Source organism: Nannobrachium achirus (genome assembly GCF_963921795.1).
Source record: "Nannobrachium achirus genome assembly, chromosome: 5".
Classification (NCBI taxonomy): domain Eukaryota; kingdom Metazoa; phylum Chordata; class Actinopteri; order Myctophiformes; family Myctophidae; genus Nannobrachium; species Nannobrachium achirus.
Window position 1 is genome coordinate 59,860,995 of NC_137814.1, and position 22,659 is coordinate 59,883,653.

The 22,659-nt window shown below is 40.7% G+C and overlaps 1 protein-coding gene across 1 annotated transcript in view; it reads left to right on the forward strand.

Annotated features, from left to right (window-relative positions):
* Positions 1-1,990: 1,990 nt before the first annotated feature.
* LOC308285231 (uncharacterized protein) overlaps positions 1,991-22,659 on the forward strand; it is a gene marked incomplete at both ends in the record, with an annotated part of 72,146 nt that continues 51,477 nt past the window's right edge. Inside the window, 4 exon segments of the mRNA XM_080725950.1 lie at positions 1,991-2,428; positions 3,999-4,178; positions 4,816-4,959; positions 6,850-7,627. Coding sequence (XP_080582076.1) covers positions 1,991-2,428; positions 3,999-4,178; positions 4,816-4,959; positions 6,850-7,627 — 1,540 coding nt within the window.

Genomic DNA, 22,659 nt, shown 5'->3' on the forward strand with positions numbered 1-22,659 from the left:
AGCAAGATTTGTGAGCTGCTGTGATAGGAGAAGGATATCAAATGGAACACAATCACCTTAAAGACTACTGATCATTGTATCCCTGCTCTGCCTGCATGTAACCTTGATGCATGAAAACTGTTACACTTCTTTCACCTTTACACATTTTGTTCTGATTGTATTGTATTGTATGCACTTCTGCGTTGGCAATGTAAACATATGTTTTCTCAAGCCAATAAAGCCCTTTGAATTGAATTGAATTGAATTGAATTGAATTGAATTGAATTGAATTGAAGTGTGAGGAAATATTTAAACAACACCCGGTTGTTTGGTAGCTTTATGTAAATGCAGTTGATCCAGCTCAACTTGTCTTGTAGCTTTGGAGATTTCCTAACAGATACTGGAGTTGGGCTTGGCGTTATCTACCCATTTAAAAGAATGATATTAAGTGCCATGTGTGAACACAGCAGACAGGTCGTCATAGGCCCCACCCCCACCCACAACATCCTGTTCACCCTAGATGCCGCCTTCAGGACAGTGGTGTAAAGTAACTAAATACATTTACTTAAGTACTGTTTCAGGTATTTGTACTATAATCGAGTAGTTCCAATTTTCAGTACTTATACTTCTACTCCACTACATTTTAGAGGAAAATAGTGTACTTTTACTCCACTACAATTATTTGAAAACAACTAGTTACTAGTTACTTTGCAGGTTTTGATTATTATTACAAAACATACAACAACATTTGGCAATTATTACCTTGTGTACTTAACTTTTATGTGTTGTTTTTTCAGAGCTATTCTAGCTATGCATTTAGGGCATCTTTATTTTATGACAGCGGTTCCCAGGGCCAGGGGTGAGATGCCATGGGCTCGCGTGGGCTCAGCGAGCACACACTTATTTTGCTGCACGCACGCGCGCGTATAACTCTATGCGCGCGCCGCATGCACACACTAATTAACAATAAAAACAGCGTGCATCATGAATTTAGAGGGCCGACACTTCTAAAATCCATATCACACCACTGGCGGTTCCCTAACACTGAGACAGGACTTGGGCCCCACGATAAAAATGATGGTCTCAAAAGATGTTTTTAAAATCTGTCAAAATGAAATTAAAAAAATAAATAAAAATAAATGTTCTATTAAATATAAGAATTTCCAAAAAAGAAAAGAAGAAAAGAAAATAAATAAATATTGAAGATAGCAGATCACTCCTACACTGTCTCTCTCTCATGTCAATACTGTAGTGTAGTCTATACAACAGAATGCAAAGTGAGTTTCCTCTGCAATGATGTCAACACATTCCTCCATAGCTGCAGGACAGGTATGTGTGTGTGTGTGTGTGTGTGTGTGTGTGTGTGTGTGTGTGTGTGTGTGTGTGTGTGTGTGTGTGTGTGTGTGTGTGTGTGTGTGTGAGAGAGAGAGAGAGAGAGAGGGGGGGGGGGGGATAGAGAGAGAGAGAGGGGGAGGGGAGATAGTGTGGGGGTGAGAGAGAGAGAGAGAGAAATTTAATCAAATTGAATTGAATTGAATTGCATTGCATTGAATTTAATTGTGTGCGTGTGTGCATGTAAGTGTCTGTTGTCTTTAAACTTTGATCAGGGTTTCAATGGAGGTTTAATTATTAATTCATCATGACAGTAAAACTATCGACTCATATCAACAGAAGTGACTATTTCCGCCAGTGCCAATGACTCAAAGTGTGAACTGTGAAATAGACACTGCCTCTTTAAAGACACTCCTCCTAATCTCTCTCTCTCTCTCTCTCTCTCTCTCTCTCTCACACACACACACACACACACACACACACACACGCACACGCACACACACACACGCAAACGCCCACAGAAACCAGGAAGAACCTCCCCCGCATCATGTCACGTGACCTCTGAAGAATGAGGAAAGGCACTTAAGGAAGCCACACCACCAAACAGTCAACTCTCAAACTCAGTCGGTCTGCCTGCCTGCCTGTGCTGTGTGTCACACTGTGAGCTGAAGTGAAAAACATGGCACAAATTCTGCTGGAAGAGTTGAAGTTTGTCTGCTCCATCTGCCGGGACCTGATGAAGTCTCCGGTGAGCGTGGCCTGCGGGCACAGCTACTGCCAGAGCTGCATCGAGAGGTGCTGGGACGAGGCGGGCCAGAAGAAGAGGGTCAAATGTCCACAGTGCAAGCAGTCGTTCATGCCCAGGCCTGTGCTGTATAAGAACAACGAGCTGGCCGAGGTGGTGGCCACGCTGGAGAGGACGGCGCTCGAGAGCGCCCTTCCCGACCACATGTACGCCGGGCCCGCGGAGGTGTCCTGCGACTCCTGCATCCCCACCCTGCACAAGAAGAAACTGAAGGCCGTGGAGACCTGCCTTCAGTGCCTGGTCAACTACTGCGACACCCACGTCGAACCTCACCGCCGCTCTCCCGCCTTCAAGGACCACACGCTGGTCAAGGTGAGTTATACTGTATTATGAGTTAAAGAAAAGGATCTCAATGGACAAAAAGACACCTTTTAGTTGAGCTTGTACCCATGGCTGGATTAGCCATAGGGCCGGCTGGGGGCCCGGGGCTAGGGGCCCTTGGCTCTCAGTATAATCAAATATCAAATGTGTGAGGGCCCTCCTTTGTTGTCTACAGGTGCTTTCTTGACCCATAGATGATCATCATAGCTTAAAATCCGAGCTGGGTAGTGCGTGTTTATGGTGGGGGGCCCCTAAAAAAATCATTGGCCCAGGGCCCTCGCGGGGATTAATCTGTCCCTGCTTGTACCAGTGAACTGTACTGTCATGAAACAGTAGCCTCACAATGCAACACTAGATTTCTTTTTTTAATATGTTGAATCTAGGGTTGCAATACCTCCCATAGGCAGCCAATGCATCATTTTTTTTTGCTATCTGATTGAATTAAACGACATCAAACTCACATTCGGGCTGTATGGAAATCTTGGAGTATCCACTCTCTGGGCTCCATCTTGATTGTCTTAAGTACCAGCTCTTATGCCTTAACTTAAAGGCCTGTCCATACTGTCTCCGACTACCGAACTTTTCGTCGGAAAGGTTCGGTTCAACTACAAAATGACGTCACTCCTATCTTCTGAAAAGCATTACCCCAATTTAGAGTTCGGAAAGCTGCAAGTCGGAAAGTCGGAACACTCCGACGAAATGTTTGGTGGTCGGAGACAGTATGGACAGGCCTTTAAATTAAGGCATAAGAGCTGGTACTTCAGACAAACAAAATACAGCCCTCTATCTGCAAAGTGTTTGTTTCAGAAAGATCCACCATAGACATGTTATGAGTTACTTTCTGTCAATAAATCCGAGTAGACATGTTTTTTCTAAGTGTTGAACTTTGGAAGTGCTTGTCTTCAATAACGCAATGTGCCATTGCCTCCTGCATTATGTGACATTTTGAACCAGGTGGTACACGGGACCATTGAGGGATATCCCACGAGCGCTTCCAAACTCCAATACTTAGAAAACATTATGACCTCACTGAATTTCTTGATAGAAAGTAGCTCATAACATGTTGTCTACACTGGGTTTTTATGAAACACACAGATGCAGATAGAAAGCGGATACTCCAATATTGGTGAGTTTGACGTTTAATACAATCAGATAGCAAAACTGTTTTGAGCTGCATTGGCTGCATTGGCATTGGTGTTGCAATTTGCGGCTGATACAAATATTTTTTTTGGATAGGAAAGGAGACAGTTTCATAACACTACAGTTCACTGATACAATGTCAACTAAAAGTAAACTCGGGTAAGGCAAGGCTTATTTGTTTATATACCTCTGTAAACTATGCCTAAACGCTTAAACCTAACCTTATTCCTAACCGTAAGCTCAGTAAAACGGTGCCAAAACCTAACCCTATTCCTAATCTTAACCTCAGAAAGATATGCTTAATCCTAAAGTTATATCTAACCTTATTCTCAGTGAAACAAATGCTCTGCGAGTATGTTTTCTTGTAGCTTTCCCTATGCAAACTTCTACTAAAATACTTCCAATCGCTCAATCAATCCAGGTCTCCAGCAAGCTCCACGGGGACATCGCCATCCAGCAGAAGCTCCAGGAGATGGAGGAGGAGGTGCTGGTGCTCCACCACGAGGTGGAGGCCATCAACCGCTCCGCCGACCGGGCGGCCACGGGCAGCGACGCCATCTTCGCCGAGCTCATCGCCTCCGTGGAGAGGAGGCGCTGGGAGGTTAGTTAGCGAACACCCACACAGCCACAACACCAGAGGGAGCACACACACACACACACACACACACACACACACACACACACACACACACACACACACACACACACACACACACACACACACACACACACACACACAACGATGACACAAAACCCATAATACAAATATGGGTAAATTCTTCTTCTACAACACTGCCACCCAGGTGTGGAATTCTTTGACTACCTCCCTTGAAACATGCAGCTCGCTGGCATCCTTCAAAACTGCCTTACAGGAGGCCATGAGGCGGAGGTAGTTATCACTTCTCCCATGTGAGCACCCCCACCCCCCTTACATTAGCCCACCCCCTTGTTCCCCCTACCCTGTACATATAGTGTTTTTATAACTGGCGATGATTTTTGAATGGTTTTCTTCTTTTTTTATTTTATTTTTTATTTTTATTTTTTGCTTGATGTCCATGATTGTATACCAAGGACTTCTGACGTAAAAAAGATCGTAAAATGACTCATTTGGGGTGTTCCTTTTAGGCAGGGTGTTTAACTGTACTTGCACTGTACTACATGTTTTTTTATTGTATTGACTAATACTTGTACTGTTCTCCATTTTTGTCTGATAAAATACTCAATCAATCAATGAAAAGGTGAGGGAGCACATCCGGGACCAGCAGAGGCAGGAGCTGAGCCGCGCCGCCCAGCAGAGGAAGCGCGTGGAGCTGGCGGTGGCCGAGCAGAGGAGGAGGCACGCCGAGATGGGGACGCTCTCCAGCGCAGAGGACGCCCTCCAGGTAGGAGTGGAAAAAAATAGCTATGCATTGTCTTTGGTTATTGATTTTGTTAACCCATTTAGGCGTAGAATTATTGAATGCTTTAACCAGTGAAAAATAGCAGATATACAAGCTCACAGCGCGGCACCGATGCCGCGCTGCGAGCTTGTAGATCTGCTATTTTTGAAAAAGTCGTGAAAATGTGTGCAAATCTTTGAATATATGTATTTTCAAAGCTAACGTTTGTAACTCAAATTTTGCTTCTGGGGGGTCCCTGGAACTAGATATTTTGAAATGGGGGTCTGTGGCCAAATAAATATCATTTTGTGGTCCTTCACATGAAAATGTTTGAGCACCACTGACATAGTAGTCTCTCAAGAACAGACTAACTGAGCTCCAGTTAAGTGAAAAGGACCTTTTCTTTGATGATGGCTGTCCAGATTGCTGACATAGAAACATAGATTTTTTCCAAAAATCTTAGAAGGATTCAAAAGACACTTGTAGAATCGGGTCAAAATTCTAATTTTCACGATTTTTCAAAAATAGCAGATCTACAAGCTCGCAGCGCGGCACTCTGTGCCGCGCTGTGAGCTTGTATATCTGCTATTTTTTTATATTTAAAGCATAAAATATTGCGTCATAATGTGTTCAGGCCTAAATGGGTTAATACTTCTGAAATGACAAATTAAAACATTGGCCAGATTGTCAAATATTAGAGGCAGAAATTGTGAAAATAGCAGATCTACATGCTCACGTTGTGAGCATGTAGATCGGCTATTTTCACAATAAAACCGTGTTATACAAAATTCCTCAACTCTTTAGTGCTCGTCAGGGTGCCGAGGTCCCCAGTTCAAATATGATTTCGGGGGTCACGGCCTGAAAAGGTTGAGAACCACTGGCATATACACTACCTGTCTTTGAGCACTGTGCATAGGAGTAAGTGACTCGTTATTGATGTGAATTATTGTTATATAGTCCTGGAAATTGGGTTAAATATTCTGGAAGATTTTTGGAAATAAATTGGTAAAAATGTGTGGGAACCCTGGAGTGGGTGATACGGTGATAAATATCGTTTAGTTCAGGGGTCTGGTCTTCAACGTGTTCAGGCCAAGGACCTCTTGGTTAGGGGAGAGATGAAGCAGGGACCCCCACAACCATTAGATACCATACAGTTTCATTGTTTTGACAGCACAATCATCAGTGTATTTGGGTTTCATGTCAATTTGTGTTTCCAGATATTTAACCACTTGAACCGTCAATAATTAATAAACTTGACCTTTCACTCTGTACTTAAAGGAGTAGTTCACCCCCAAAATGACTTTTTCTATTGATTAGTCACGCCATGGAGACTTGAGTTCAATAATATTTTTTGTTTTTTGTCACGTTCCTAAGACAAAAATGTGATATAAATTTACCCAATCAATGGGGGTAAATTTACTCGAATCAAATTTTTGTTTTAGGAATGTGACAAAAAACAAAAAATATTATTGAACTGTACTCTCCATGGCATGAGTAATCAATAGAAAAAAAGTATTTTTGGGGGTGAACTACTCCTTTAAGTCTGCCCTTTTTCCCCTCTACACGAAACCTCTCTGAAAATAGCCGAAAATAGCCAATCTACAAGCTCACACCGCCTCGCAGCGCAAGGCATTGTGAGCTTGTAGATCTGCTATTTTTGGCTAAAGTTATCAGAATATGGGTTCAAGTGGTTAATATAGAAAAGGAGAAAAAAAGCCCCGCCCCTATCTTCCTATTGGCTGAGCTTTAAACGGCTATAACTCCAGTTTGCTGCATGGTACGTCTTGAAACTCACTGTGTGTACTTAGACAGCCAATAGGGACGAGCTAGATCTGCTATTTTTGCTCGGAATCTTTTTGTGATATTGTATTTTTCCATATCGCCCACCTCCAGGTCAACCACAGTTCCTCCTCCCTCTCGAGGATCAGCGAGTCCACACGCCCGGTGGAACTCCACGAGCACACTCAGAGATACTTCGACGAGGTGGGCCTGGTCGCCACGAAGATGAAGGGCAAGCTGGAGGCCGTTCTCAAGGAGGAAGGGGCGCGCGTCACGGACGCCGTGAACACGGCCGACATTTTGCTGTCGACGCCGGAGCCCACGACCAGGGCCGAGTTCTTGAAATACGCGCTGGCGGTCACGCTGGATCCAAACACACACCATAACTACCTTGTCATGTCCGCGGGGAACCTGAAAGTGACGAACACTAACGTGGTGCAGCACCATCCGGATCACCCGGACAGGTTCTCCGAGTGCTGGCAGTGCCTGGGCACGGAGGCTCTGAGCGGACGCCACTACTGGGAGGTGGAGTGGGGAGGCGACTACGTGGACATCGCGGTGGCGTACCCGGATGCCGAACGCTCAGGGAAAATGGAGCGCAGGTTTGGACTGACTCTTAAAACCTGGTGTTTGCAGTGCTGGGGCGAAGCTTGTTTTTTCCGACACGGCAAGACGGGCATCGAGGTCCCCATCCCCGTGCGGTCCAGGGTGGGGGTGTACCTGGACCACCCGGCGGGCATCGTATCTTGGTACAGCGTGTCTGACACCATGACCCTCCTGAAACGAGTCCACACCATTTTCACGCGGCCTGTTTATCCAGGTTTTTGGGTTTGCGATGGGGCCACCATGGAGATGTGTCATGACATCAAGTTCGTAGATCCACTGCTGGGAAGTAAGTAAGTACGTTCGCAAGTAGCGTGTATCAAAACGGCAACCATGAGTACGCCAAGACCCACCCGCAGAAGCTTGGTGTACCCGTGTTGGCTTACCCTGAAGCTCAACACGGCGACTTGCTTGCTACCGCTCGCTCGGTAGTGTCTCGCGTGACTCAAGGTCGCCTGAGACATCACGCCTCCGTCGCCATCACCGAAAACAAACGCTCCTTTACAAGCTCCAGCCTTACCCATGTTGCTGTTTTGATTCACGCACTCAAGTACAGTACTTAAGTAAAAAACGTTAGGGGTATTTTTGGATTTTATTTTTTACTTTACTTCTATTTTCAAGTTTGGATACTTTTACTTCACTCCACTTTCAAGTTTGGATACTTTTACTTCACTCCACTTTCAGAGGCAGACAGATTTCTGTTATGTATACAAACCCCTGTTAAACATATTATGCTGTTTGATACAAACAACCACACAATTTAGTTGACCTCAGAAATCAGTAGTGTTGTTGCTAAGCTTGGAAAAGAGGAAAAAACAAACACATCGAATCCTGTTTATTGCAACCGTCAGGTCGCAGTCACTATCAAAACCTCCACCGGCTGTCAGTCTGTCTGTCACGTCACACTTTTGCCCTACTCATATCTCCGCCACTGTTGCCCCTATCCATGCCAAACTTTGCACACGCACTCCTTGGCTGCCAAACCACAACCCCTCATTTCTCACATGCCCCTCTTCTAGCGCCACCATAAGGCCGATTATTGCAAAACACGTTTTGGGACACTACTCCTACAAATTGTGCCCTAAAATCATGCAACGCGGTACACAGTATCTCTACAGTTATTTCATCAACATGGATCTGTCCCATTTCCCATATTCCCTCTTGATTGGCTACCATTGCCTAAAGTTTGTGTATGCGACCTGGCGGTCGCTTATCTCCCGATTAGGGAGTCTTACTGGTTTTATCTGTTGATAAAATATTTTATAATGATGTTATTCTGTTTTCTATTTTGTTCTATTATTGTATTCATATGATTTATTAAATGGAGGAACTTTGGCTTTTTTCTTTTTTTTTTTTTGTCTAGGCAAATTATCTTGTTATGGATTTTGTGGGTTTGATATTCCATGTGAATACAATCCAATAATTTTAATAATTGATTACATTTATTAAAATGATAAGTAAGCTTTGCTGAGCCATGTTGGCACATATACCCAAATCCAACCATTCATGCTTAGTGCCAAGCACGGGAGGATGGAGGCATTTGTATAATGCCCATTTTTATAGTCTTTGGTACGACCCCAACCTCTCAATCTCGGGGCACACAGCTCAAGTCCACCAAGCTGCTTTGATATTGATTTACTGTAATTTAAATGCAACAATTATATCAAATGTAACATAATAAATAGTGACCGACATGATGAATGATGTTATTTGAATAAATGTTTGTATATGACTAAATTGTGTTTGTGTTATCGTTTCATCAGTGTTACTTTAAACTGCTGTCATGTGTTCTCTATTGCTGTCACTGTGAAGAGTATTTTTTATGCTTTAGCTATTGAAAAATAACAGATATACAAGCTCAGCTCACTGCCATGCTACGAGCTTGTAGATCTGCTATTTTTGAAAGTCTTTGAATATTTGTTGACCCAAATTTATAAATGTCTTTTTGTCTTTTTTGAAAAACACATGTTTCTGTGTCAGTGATTCTCAAACCTTTTCATGTCAAGCACCCCTAGATTGATACCCCCCCCCCCCCCATCTCTAAATATTGTGTATCAGGGACCCCCAGTAGCAAAGACTTGAGTTAGACATGTTCACTTTAAATACATATACGGTGTATTCAAAGATTTGCACACATTTTCAAGATTTTTCAAAAAGACCGTAGATCTACAAGCTCGCAGCGCGGCTGTGAGCTTGTATATCTGCTATTTTTTTAATAGCTAAAGTATAAACTAGGGCCGGGATGCGATAACATTTTTTATCGAATTCATTACAGGCTTTGTAATTAATTAATCGTATTTTAATCGCATATTAATATTTTAACCGGAAGCATTCTTTTCAAGTAAAACACATTTTGTTGTATGAGTGAATCAACGAGTGAGTTTTTTAAATCTAAATTTCGCATCCAATGGGCCAAGCAAAGCGCTCTGATCGGCTACTTCTCCCTTTGCGTTAAATTGTCTCTTCTTGGTTCGTGCATCGCTATGATCGGTATGCCCGAAACTGAAGGTTCTGTGGTGCAAAAAAAAGTGTGATTAAAATGTGTTAATTTTTTTAATCACGTACATTTTCTATAATTAATTAATCGCAATTAATTAGTTAAAGTCCCAGCCCTAATATAAACTAATTACAGGTCTTAATATTAATGACTGATATTGTCCTTCTAAGGTAACTCATAGGTGAGAGGCTGTTTTTTCAATGGCCCTTTTCATAGTTGCCTGCATGCATGCATGTATCCGGTTGATTTCAATCTAGCATGGTTAAAATAGTATCGGAATGAGGTGTGTCTGATAAAATGAATATAAAATATTTAAATCTAGCAAGTCTAGCAACTTAAAAAAGGAAAAACTGTCTGGGGCACTCACACATGTTTAAATGTCCCCAAAACACTTGTTAGTGAAATATCCCTTTAATATCTAATCATACATATATCTGCCGTTATGTAATCCTATGTGTTACCTTGCATCTTATGTCTAACGGTTAGACATAAGATGCAAGGTAACACATAGGATTACATAACGGCAGATATATGTATATCCACACAGAGCCATCTCACCTCTGTGTGGAAAAGCAACACACATCCATTCCACACTCACACTGTCGATTTTCCGCTATGAAAATGTTTCTATAAAAATGTTTTCCAGGCGTTTTTCTTTTTTTTTTTTTTTTTTTTTTTTACCCATTTTTTTTTTTTTTACCAAGAATTCTGGCGACCCCCCGAAAATTTTTGGCGACCCCCCTGGGGGTCGCGACCCACAGGTTGAGAACCACTGGTCTAACCTATAGTGAACCTTGAACCTATGCTATGTACGTACTTTAAGATTGCTTTAGTTTGGTTAAACATTGTGTTTTCCATCTACAAGCAGCTTAAAAAAGGTTTCTCCTAGTTAAAAACAGCAGAAAATAGTAAAAGAATAAAATGAATAGTGCAGAAAAATATAATCTCATTTTAAAAACTGAAAGAATTCATGCCATAAAAAACTAAACCAGATAGAAACAGTATAAAAACTGAATTAAATTCACCTACGTCTTTACGCCTGCAAACCTGTGACGAGACAATAAAGTCAACTATTTTAATACAGAGATTAGACATGTATTCTTTTTACAGATGGATACAATTGTATGCTTGTGCCTATAGCCTTTTGTAATTTTTGTTCTAATAAAAAGATCAATAAAAAAAGTAATAGACTTTAGAGTTTAGTTTTGATGTGAAGCACATTCTAACAGTCTAACCTGGCATGAATGGTTCTACCATTGATTCTCAATGCGTGGTCCGGGGACCTCCAGGGGTCCATTGATCTGTGAACAGGGGCATTGAATCCTGGTACAGGGCACAGAATTTGGTGCCACACCCATGTGAAACCAGCTTGACTTGTTGATCACAGATACTAACAATGCAGACAGCTCAGATTAAGATTCATTATTCAGAGAGAGAGAGAGAGAGAGAGAGAGAGAGAGAGAGAGAGAGAGAGTTTGGACCGATGATACATTTAAACATTAAGAAGAAAAAAAAGTACATTTAAACATTTGAAGAAAAAACAAAGTAAATTGTAGAGATCTAAAACAATATTTAACCTACAATCTTTTTACACAAAATTGTAGAAAGACTGTGTACAAACAGCAATTACCTTTACCTTTGTGCACAACCTTTCCTTTGTGGATTTACAGGCCAACTATTCCTGACATTGAATGCACACTTCTTATGGTTTTGAAGTTAGATAGGCCTCAGTTCCAATGTAACAGCTCTGAGAACACACCGTTTGTATTCCCTTCATTATCATGCATACATTATTTTGTTTTGATTACATTGTTCCACTTTTGCTTTGGCAATGTTAACATATGTTTTCTCGTGCCAATATCGCCCTTTGAACTGAACTGAACCAAACTGAACTGAGTTTAAGTCTATCTAGTCTTTCCCATTGGGGGGCGCCATTGCGTCAAACAAAGCAACTTTCTCACTGACTCATATAATGATAGGAAACAAAATATTGATTTAGTTACATTTGTATATTAGTGGTGGAGCAGAGGGGGGGGGGGGGGGGGCTTGACATCCCCCTCTGATCATTAATGTTCGGGGGTGGTGGGGATATGTTTTATCCATGTTTCTGGGTGGGGATATGTTTTATCCATGTTTCTGGATATGTTTTATGTTTCTGGTCTGAAATGGAAAATGTGGATTTCCTTGATTGATTGATGATTACACAATTTCACAACATGTAGGTGTTGTGAGCAGTGGTGCAGTGGTGATTCAATGTTTGGGGGGTCGCGAACGTCGCTCAACAACTACTATACAGGTCTATTGATATATATACATATAGGCTCGTTTCTTTGTTAAAACTGTACTGCAGGCTCCACCTCGCCCAACGGTGGTGCTGCAGGCTCCGCTTGCGGCTTGAATGGCCCTCATATATATATATATATATATATATATATATATATATATATATATATATATATATAAAAACATATATATATATATATGTATATATATATGGGTTTGTATAGGAATGGATTGTGTCTGATAAAATGAATATGAGTGTGTATACTGTACACACACACACACACACACACACACACACACACACACACACACACACACACACACACACACACATGTATATATATATATATATATATATATATATATATATATATATATATATATATATATATATATATATATATATATGTATATATATATGGGTTTGTATAGGAATGGATTGTGTCTGATAAAATGAATATGAAATATCTAAATACTGAATCAAGCAACTTAAAACTGTCTGGGGTGTTCCCAAAAGCCTAATTAGACGATAAAATGACCAACAGTTTTGTGTTGTTGTTTTTTTTTTTTAAGTGAAATATCCCTTTAAGAGTACAGTACGTTTGCCAATTTGTCGATAACATATCTGTAGTAACCATAAAGAAGAGCAATGCTTTCTTATCTATAGGTCAAAAATCACCAAAGTGTAATAAGATAAGAGGGTAATCAACTTCTCAACAACTTTTCTTTATATTAGATAACAGATATTTGCATACTGCTTTTAGTTTAATTTGGCAGAAAACGGAATCAATGACCAACTATAGGTTATCAGTAGCTCCTTTCGGAACATCTCGCTCCGCAGCTCCGAGATGAGGTTCATAACATGCCCAAATGAGCTTTTTCTGGGGGTAGTTTGCCAGTTTATCAACCGTTCTTACCCTCACCAAGCGTTGTATCCAAAAAGCAATTGTTCTATTACCGTCTCACGCATGTCTACTATTTTGACGGCGGGGTTAATCCAAACGATGTGTTGAAACAATACTTTAAACACGCTCGTTTTGTCAGCCAGTTCTGTGTTTTTTTGTAAGCCTGTGGCCATTTCTCGCTCCGACCGCTTGGTGGCTGCAACACAGATTAATGGTGAGTCACGTGACTGCTTCCGTAACATTTCAGGGGGCTCCGATCATGTTTCCATCTCTTTGTGCATACTAACACACTAATTCACTCCTTTGCCGACTAGTCAGTGTTATTGGACCATTTTATGAGGTCATGTATGGCAGGGCCTTGTCATGTGGGCTGAGATCACAGGCAGGCCCTCATCTTCAGTACACAGCGGCACTGTGAGCTCGTAGATGTGCTATTTCCTTAAAATCTTTAAATGTATTTTATGCAATTCTATAAATGTCTTCTAAATCCTTCTAAGGTTTTTAAAAAACGCATGTTTCTACGTCAGTGATTCTCAAACTTTTTCATGTCAAGGAACCCTAGAATTATATGTATTTGGCCGCTGACCCCCGTTTCAAAATATTAACGTATCGGGGAACCCCAGGAGCAAATATTTGAGTTTTAAAAAGATATATTCAAAGTTTGCAAAATAAATGAATAATAAATAAATATTTTTCAAAAATAACAGATCTACAAGCTCGCAGCGCGGCATGCCAGTTTTTTTTTGGTGGCACCAGAAAAACATACCCACTGCTACAGTAGGCCTATGTTATATTATGGGAAGCAGCATTGTGGGGACAAAAAGGAATCATGGGCAAAATATTTGCATTGTACATCGTACAGTCCAAGACAATTAGGACATCTCTGATCGTCTAGCAACACAAATAGTAATACCAAGATGGACGCAATTAAAAGCAACCAAAGGCTTGTGTGTTTGTTTCCCAGTGATGACATCTGGCCCAGGGGTGATGAAATAGTGAGTCAACAGGTGCAACTGTTTGGAAAATAATTAATTTGAGGTCCAGTGAATCCATTGACTCACTGGAGATTATGTCACTGGGTTAGGGTAAACACAGAGGCCACCCTGACAACTACAACTATAGAAACCTGCACTCCTTGGAGGGAAGATCTCCACCAGGCCGGGTTGCCACCTATAATACATAACTTGAGTTAGTTTGGTTTAATTTCAACATCCTATTTATCAATATCCAATAACATTTGGAGTGTATAGGGACAGTTGAGCAATTAGCAAAGTGACACAAGATAAGTCATAATCTCTCACTGGCTTTGGAACTGTTGGTTGAGGACAATTATAATAATTTGCTCTCCATTCTGTCAATAAGAAGTATTATTTAAAGATCTACCATTTGTAGTGCCATCTCTTCGCTAGAGGACATTATTATGTTTATTTTTTCCCCCCAATTTAGTGATTGCCTGTGGTCCCTGTCACTGCCACTGCCATTGTGTCCTGGAATGGTGTGAAGGCTAGCCTAGTGAGCGTCTGGAAATCAGCACAGTGTCTGTTCTAAAATGCAACCAAAATGCAACCAAAATGCAACCTAATATACGTGAACGACATGGCATCTGCTTGTGACTGCAACCTGTTCCTGTTCGCGGATGACTCGGCTCTCCTAGTCTCGGGCAAGGACCACTTGCAGGTTGAAAAGACACTTAACTCTGAACTAAGTAAGATCTGCACATGGCTTAATGACAACGAATTATCCATTCACCTGGGAGTCCATCCTCTTTGGATCAAATCATAACCTCAAAAAAGTCGATAACTTCACAATCAAAGTGGGTGACAAGGTCATAACACGAAAAAACGAAATCTCTTACTTAGGATGTATCCTTGAAGCTAATCTTTCCAGTGAAAAGATGACTTCTAAAGTAATAAATAAAATCAACCAACAAACTCGTTTCCTACAGAGGATCGCCCCAATGGTCAATTTCAACACACTGAAGACCATAGCTGGTGCAATAATCCAGCCCCTCTTTGACTACGGAGTCCACGTATGGTATCGTGACGCCCAACAAGCCCTAAAAACTAAACTCCAAACAGCCCAAAATAAACTAATTAGGGTCCTACTTCACCTTCCCTATCAGACTCACCTCACCGCTACTCACCAGTTAAGAGTGGGGTGGCTCAGAGTAGATGACAGAGTACAGCAACTTGCAATGGGCCTGGTGTACAAGATACACTACACCACTATGATACCCAAGTACCTGTCAAAATACTTTATAAACATTAAGGATGTCCATAATTACAACACCAGAGGCAGCGCCACAGATCACTTTCAACCCAGAGTCAAAACCAACAAAGGGTCAAACTCTTTTTTCTGCTATACCACCAAAATGTGGAAAGCCTTACCGAAGGTCATAAAGGAGCGTGGACCACTAGCATCCTTTAAAATTGCCTTGAAAATCCACTTACAGGCAGCAGCCGTTCGCAACCGGTAAAAAAACGAACCTAGCCCAACCCTACCCTCCCCTGCCCCTTCTTTGTATATACTGTTTGTTTAGACTTACTGTTTTCTTTTGGGTTTTTCTTTACATATCTACTGCATAGTACTGTGTTCTATTTGTCTGTCATTCAATGTTATATGAGATACTTCAACGGTTTCCAGTGAAAATAAGCTTAGTCTTTTCATGGATCTCCTTTTAGTAGACCTTGTACCAGTGAACTGTACCGTCATGAAACTGTACCTTTTCCTATGCAAACTTCTAATAAAGTCTTCAATCAATCAATCAATAAAAAAAAGAATACAGTCCCGGGAGAGATGTGTAGTGTGGCGGTACATGTGTCTTTAGTTCCGACCGTCTAGAAAAAGTAATTGATCTGTTGAAACAAACTTTTTACGTGTGTTTGCGTTTGTTTCGCCAGTGCAGGGCAGACACCCTGCCGCTGTGTAAAGGTGGTTGCACACTGCTGCGTTTTTCGTTGCGAAATGCGTTTTTCAGGGCAAGGAGAGAGAGAGAGATAGAGAGAGCAAGGGACCGAGTGGTGCGCGAAACGGGCGGCAGTGTGCAAACGTGACTAACATAAAGTGAGCTTGATTTTTTCCCGAAATTCACTCCGATATTTGGCCCGAAAAACGCAGCAGTGTGCAACCACCTTAACTCCATGCTGCACGTTCATGTATGCAGTAGACGCGAACGCGCATTCGATGGAGTTGCATTCAGCAACGCAAATTGTTGATGTGAGGTTTAAGAAAAAAGAGAAGCAAGATTTTATTGTCACTACTCAGGGACAAGAAGCAAAATGCAATGTTGTGATCGAGGTGATAATAATAATAAGAAAAACTAAGATAAGGTAAGATGATGATGAGGGTAATAATAATAACAATAATAGTAAAAATAATAAACCGTCAACAGTATAGCCATAGAATAGCTGTATAAAGAATGTGTTCTATGCAGACAAACACTTGTATATAAAATAGCAGCCATAGTAACAGTAAGATCAACTACAGTAAGCCTACTACTTGACATGAAAATGGCTGTCTTAGGCGGCCTAAATAACCTATTGTGGTGTGTAAAATAGCCTATAGAAAAAAGTTAATAATAATAATAATAATAATGATAAATAAAAAAGTATCGAAAACAGTATCGAAACAGGTATCGTATCGATTCCCAGGTATCGAAAAAGGTATCGTATCGATTCAGAAGTGAACGATACCCATCCCTACTCCTTCCTAACCTCCTCCCAAAACTCCTTTATTCTTGGACATGCCCACAAACAATGGAACAGAGGGCCTTTATCATCGTTACATCTGTTACAAGTGTCTGGGATATTAGAATTCAATTTGTTTATTTTTTCTGGCGTGATGTACACCCTCATCAGCCAATTATATTGCAGCAATTTTAAACGAGTATTACTAGTCTGTGCCTGAGCCTCCTCACAGGCTGTGTTAAACTCATCCATTGTTAGCTCCCCTTGTAAATCAGAATTCCAGGCATTAAATCTAGATTCAGATGTTTCGGGAGAGAAGTCCACCAGGAGAGTATAAAACCCAGATATGATGCCCCTTTCAAAGGGATTCCTGATGAGAGCTCTTTCTATTATCGACAGAGGAGGAATCGTCAGAGACTGTGCTTGTTTAACCTATATTTATGGATATAAAGAGGCTAATTATCTGATGAATTGTGGTGTTCCACAGGATCCTATACAGTAAGTCCTTTGTTCTTTTTGTTATACATTTGTAAGTTTATGTGTAGCATGTTCCAACAAGGCTTTACATAAAAACAGTAAGCAAAATAAACAGATAAAATGACATTTAAATACAGTAGAAAATATATATAATAATACAAACATTTAATTTGCTTTCATGATCAAAATAAAAACATAATTATGTAAAAAACAATATCTAACATTGTCCATGGGCAGACAAGGACAAGTCTTGTCCATGGTGTTTTTCCTATATGAAAAGCCTTTTTTATTTTATTTTATTGAAACATTATCTTATCATAACATAAACATGTCTGACATTTGTAACAAACCAAACCGTGTGAAAATAATTTGAGAATTATGATTATTACGAATTTGGAAAGACCTCCTGCTTCTAGACAATTGCCAGGTTTCCCAAAGCGATTTTAGCCCTCACACATGGTGTAAAGACCGAGCCATGACCGCCATCATGTTCCCGGGTTTACATGGGTTCGGGCAGATTTCACAAACAAAGTGCTTATTAAAGTCTCACACCTGTCTAAAATACGGTACAGCATTTTATAATTACCTGTATCCTCCGTTTTCTTTAATAAGAAGCCTTTTTATCCAATCATTTTCTGTGTTTCCTTTTATTTCCTTGTGTTCCCCATGTGCACCAACCCCATCTATGAACACTGAGATGTGGGCATGGGCTTGCAAAAATGGGTCCGGAAAAACATGGGAAAACAGAAAACAATCGGATAAAAAGGCTTCTTATTAAAGAACACGGAGGATACGGGTAATTATAGAATGCCGTACCGTATTTAGACAGGTGTGAGACTTTATTAAGCACTTTGTTTGTGAAATCTGAATGTTGGTGTAGTTGTAGGGGGCTAAATAAGTTGCTCTGCCCGAACCCATGTAAACCCTGGAACATCACAGTCAGGGCTCGGTCTCTACGACCATGCATGAGCTACGAAGGGCTAAAATCACTTTGGGAAACCCGCCCAATGTCATACATTGGGGGTGTATGCATTAGGAGGTATGCTACTACGGCTCTCCTTACATTTTATGTGGGCCACGATGACGCATCGCTATAGTGAACAACAGCGACCATGAGGTATAGTATATCTATGACAATATGGGAAAAAATTAAACCTATCATCTAACATATAGACAGGAAACACCTATCTCCCTAATAGTAAACTGCAAATACTCTAGTCTAGTCTACACAGGAAAGACCTGTAACATAGTATTGACAGGAAACACCCACCATCCTAAATGGAAACGCTGATTAATTGTAAAATGCTTAAAGGGGTGGTGACATCCAAAAATAAATTTTGAGTTTTTTATGCTTTTTTTAATGTTCCCTGGCCTCAATTACACAAAAAAAAACACAACTTTTGACATGCAGTGGTTTTCCTGCTATCTGTGTGTTTGTGCCGGTTTCTGCATAATGAGTCTCAAACGCGCAGTTCATTGGATACTGGACTCATACGTCGTCAGTCCTCCTCTCTCCCAGTCTCCCTGTCTGTATTTCTCCCATAGAGTTATTTCTCCACAGCCCAAGTTTTGAGGAAGTGACCTCTTACATTATATCGTCCTTTAATTGTAAATATGGGCATATAAAATACATTTATCCATTCAAATATCTTATTTACATCAATATCCTTCATATCAAGTAGTCTGTTTATGCTTTAGTGAAATAATTAAAATCGCTATGTATTTGCGCACAGCGGAACCTCTCTCCTTCTTACCGACACTCTGTGTCGGCTGTGTCCGACTAACAGTGCACTGCTCCCCGGGGTAGAGCTAAGTGTAACCTCCCTCCTTTTACCGACACTCTGTCGTTGCTGTGACAGTGCACAGCGCACCCACACACACACACACACAGACAGACAGACAGACAGTAATGCGAGCAGACAGTAAAACGCTATAACACAAGCAATAGGTGTTTCTCTAAACTGAGGTATTTAGCCAAAATATGTTGCTATAACTACAAAGGACCATGACGTTTTTCTACATTGCGGAGCGGAGCTGAACGTTACCGCGGCGCCGACGGTCTAAATTGAACTCCGCGAAGGTACATAGTAACCGCAGGGCTCCGGTAATGTATTGTTCCCGGGGTAAGAAAAAACACCCGCGCCTCGGCTCGTAATGACACAATTCCCCGCTGATCATGCAGACGCGTATGCCTCAGGCCAGGGCTTAGCTCAGCCTCTTTAGCTGCCATGGTTGTGTGTGTGTCTGTGTCACAGCCACTGTCTTGTGCGAAAGCAACAAAAAATGCGAGCACGCATCTCTGTGTGTTGGAGCCGGGGCGGCCGCAGATCTGTATGTGCGTGCGCGTGCGTGTGTGTGTGTGGCCACTTTGGGTACCATAGTTTGAGAATCGCTGTCCTATAAGGGCTGAAGTGATTGATTTGTATTAATAAAATATGTGAAATTAATAGATTTGACACGCTGTTAAATACATACAATTCCAGGGGACAGTGGTACTTTGGGTGGCACAGTGGTAAAGTCCCTGCCCACCACCACAAAGGTTGTGGGTTCGAATCCACTGTGGTGCAACCGACTATATCGGCTGTCTGTGCGGACACAAGGTGTTTCACGTCATGTTGGGATTCAGTCCCACTCCCTGGTAGCGTTTTCCCTACAAGCAGAGAGAGAGAGGGGGAGGTTCAGACACTATTCAATACTCATAGCTACATAACCAATTATATTGACATAATGTTTAATGTATGTCTTTCTTTGTACTGTATTATGTCCTTCTGTCCTATGTTCAGAGTGAAGTACCAGGCTGTTTTCTTTTTTTGTATGTTGGCTCCTACACAGCCTTGTGTCGTCTGACATCATCCATTGTGGTTTAAGTAACAACTAAAGCGTTTGACCAGTAACTGTATGTGATCACTCAATTTAGGAGGAGTAATGCCGTTACTCATAACCGAATATCTGATTAAAGTAATTCCGTTACAGTAATTGCGATACCCTTAACTCTGCATTTAAACAAGATACCTTGTTTTTCTTCTCTTTAGAGTGTCCACATGTGCCATGACCTTATGGACCCAGGCCTCTTTCACAGGTACACAAAGCAATGTGTTCCTTCTGGTGATGAAGCTGCGAAGTAGTCACCACAATCCTCAGTGTTAATTTAAATCTGTGTGTAACAATTGACATTACTGTTGTGATGCTCAAGACAATAACGAGTAGGTGTATGTATGTATGTATGTATGTATGTATGTATGTATGTATGTATGTATGCATGTACGTACGTACGTACGTACAGAATGTACATACAGTATGTATGTATGCATGCATGCATGCATGTATGTATGTATGTATGTATGTATGTATGTATGTATGTATGTATGTATGTATGTATGTATGTATGTATGTGGGTGGGTGACGTGACGTAACGTTTTCGCTGTCCTCTGTGTCAAACATGTATAAATAAAATATATATTTGTCAAAAACCTTCTGAATATTGTGCAGGACATTAAGCTTTATGTGAACTTACTCAAGATTAAAACATTTCATTCCTAATTTCTTCAGAATTTTCAACCAAACATGGCAAAACTCATATGGTGTGACTGTCCTGACCTTGTTTCTCAAAGTGGGAACTTGAATAAAACTAAGAAAAAGAATTGCTAAAAATCATTTGAAAATGAATTTAGGCTAAAAAAAATGTCTATTTGTGAGCCTATATCTTTTCAAAGTCAAAGCATAATGTTTTCAGTCATTTCTGATCAAAAACATTTTGTCCCCCAAACCAAAATCATTTGGTGTGACACTAGTTTGGACAAATTAAACAGGCAATTATTTGGACACCTATTGGCTAGAGAGGTCCTTCTTCTGTAAGGCTATTCAGCACTCCCAGCACAACTGCAAGACAGGTGTCTGAGGTGAGTTATGATTTTAACATTTTCATGAAATGCCATCTTGTTGAAACTTTGACAAACTCACCACTTTGGATGTCTGTTGGTGTGACACCTTTTCATTAAAAAAAGCTTAAGTTATTTGAAGTTTTGGTCATATTTCCATGTACATCTAGGTTGCTTTGTTATAGCTAGCATGCTGTTAGCATGCTAATGTGTACATAGTAGCCTCAAGGTAAACCTAAATGCAGAAAACGTAATATGGTGTGACACTTAATCATAATGGTGTGACATGTCTGCTTGTCACGCCATATGACTTGATTGTCACACCATATGATTTATACTGTATTTAACTACAGATATAACAATAAATAACAAAGTTCCATGTTTCTTTTGTACATTTAAACATTTGTTTTAAACATTTTTACATAAAATGTAATTTAGCTTCATTCAGTGATACTTCAAATTCATCAGACAGAGCAGAAACCCCTTCACAGAAACCTTAACATATTGTTTCAATCTAAACAATATTTTCTCTTTGTCTTAAACTATACATTACATTTTCTTTTGTCAGCTGGAAAATGACAAGTGCTGAGAGAACGAGAAAGTATGAGAAACTAAACAATGACCCAGCAAGGAGAGAGGAGCCAAAGGGGCGAGACTGCATTTTCTACGAAGAGCAGGAGGTTGTCTCTGGCATAGCAGAACCGCAACAAGGCAGCCGGTTTGCTACCCTCACCTATACGACTGGCTGATGTACAATACAGTCTAAATGTATAATCTAATCTGATCTAATACTTTTGTACTTTCACTCACTGGACTGGACAGTGGACAGTGTTAAGGTAGGACCCGAGACAAAACTAGCGAAAATAGCTGATCTACAAGCTCTCAACACGTTGTGCTGCGAGAGCTTGTAGATCAGCTATTTTCGGAGTTGCGCAACCCAGCACTCTTTAGCTAGTGGAGATGTGGCGTAATGTCATGATTCCTAATTACATTTGTTCAACACAAAATGCTGTGTTCAAGTTCAGGAGACTTCGGAAAAAAGCAATTTACCTGAATGCTGAGTTCTGTTTCCACTAATTGGTGTTAATAAAATGTTGCCTTGGCTCCAAGTGTGGCTATGCGCCTTATTGTCTCTTTAGGATCCTTCTGCCGTGGGCCGGCAGAAGACTTAGGTGTGCGTAGCATTCCTGTGCACATCCTCATCATCCATCTACTACTACAATTCTTTCTTATCCCATGTTAAAGCCCTACAATAATATCCTGTTCAGATATATTAAGGCCATGTTATCCTGGGTAATTGTTTAATCAATCAGTAAAGTTCACTAATAGGTAGGTTAAAACACAGTTTGCTTTGACACATGAAGATATGATCATACGGTGTGACACTAAATCATTTGGTGTGACATTCCAAATAGTGAAAAATCATACCTTTATTAATGATTAAACCAAAAAAATGTTTATGGATTACATAGAGAATATTATCAGGAAGAGTCACAAATATTTGTGTAATTTTAGAGAAAGTTTTGACAGAATACATTTAAAATATGTTGTAAGATCATGAACATGGGCCTCACACAGAGTGTCGATTATGAAAA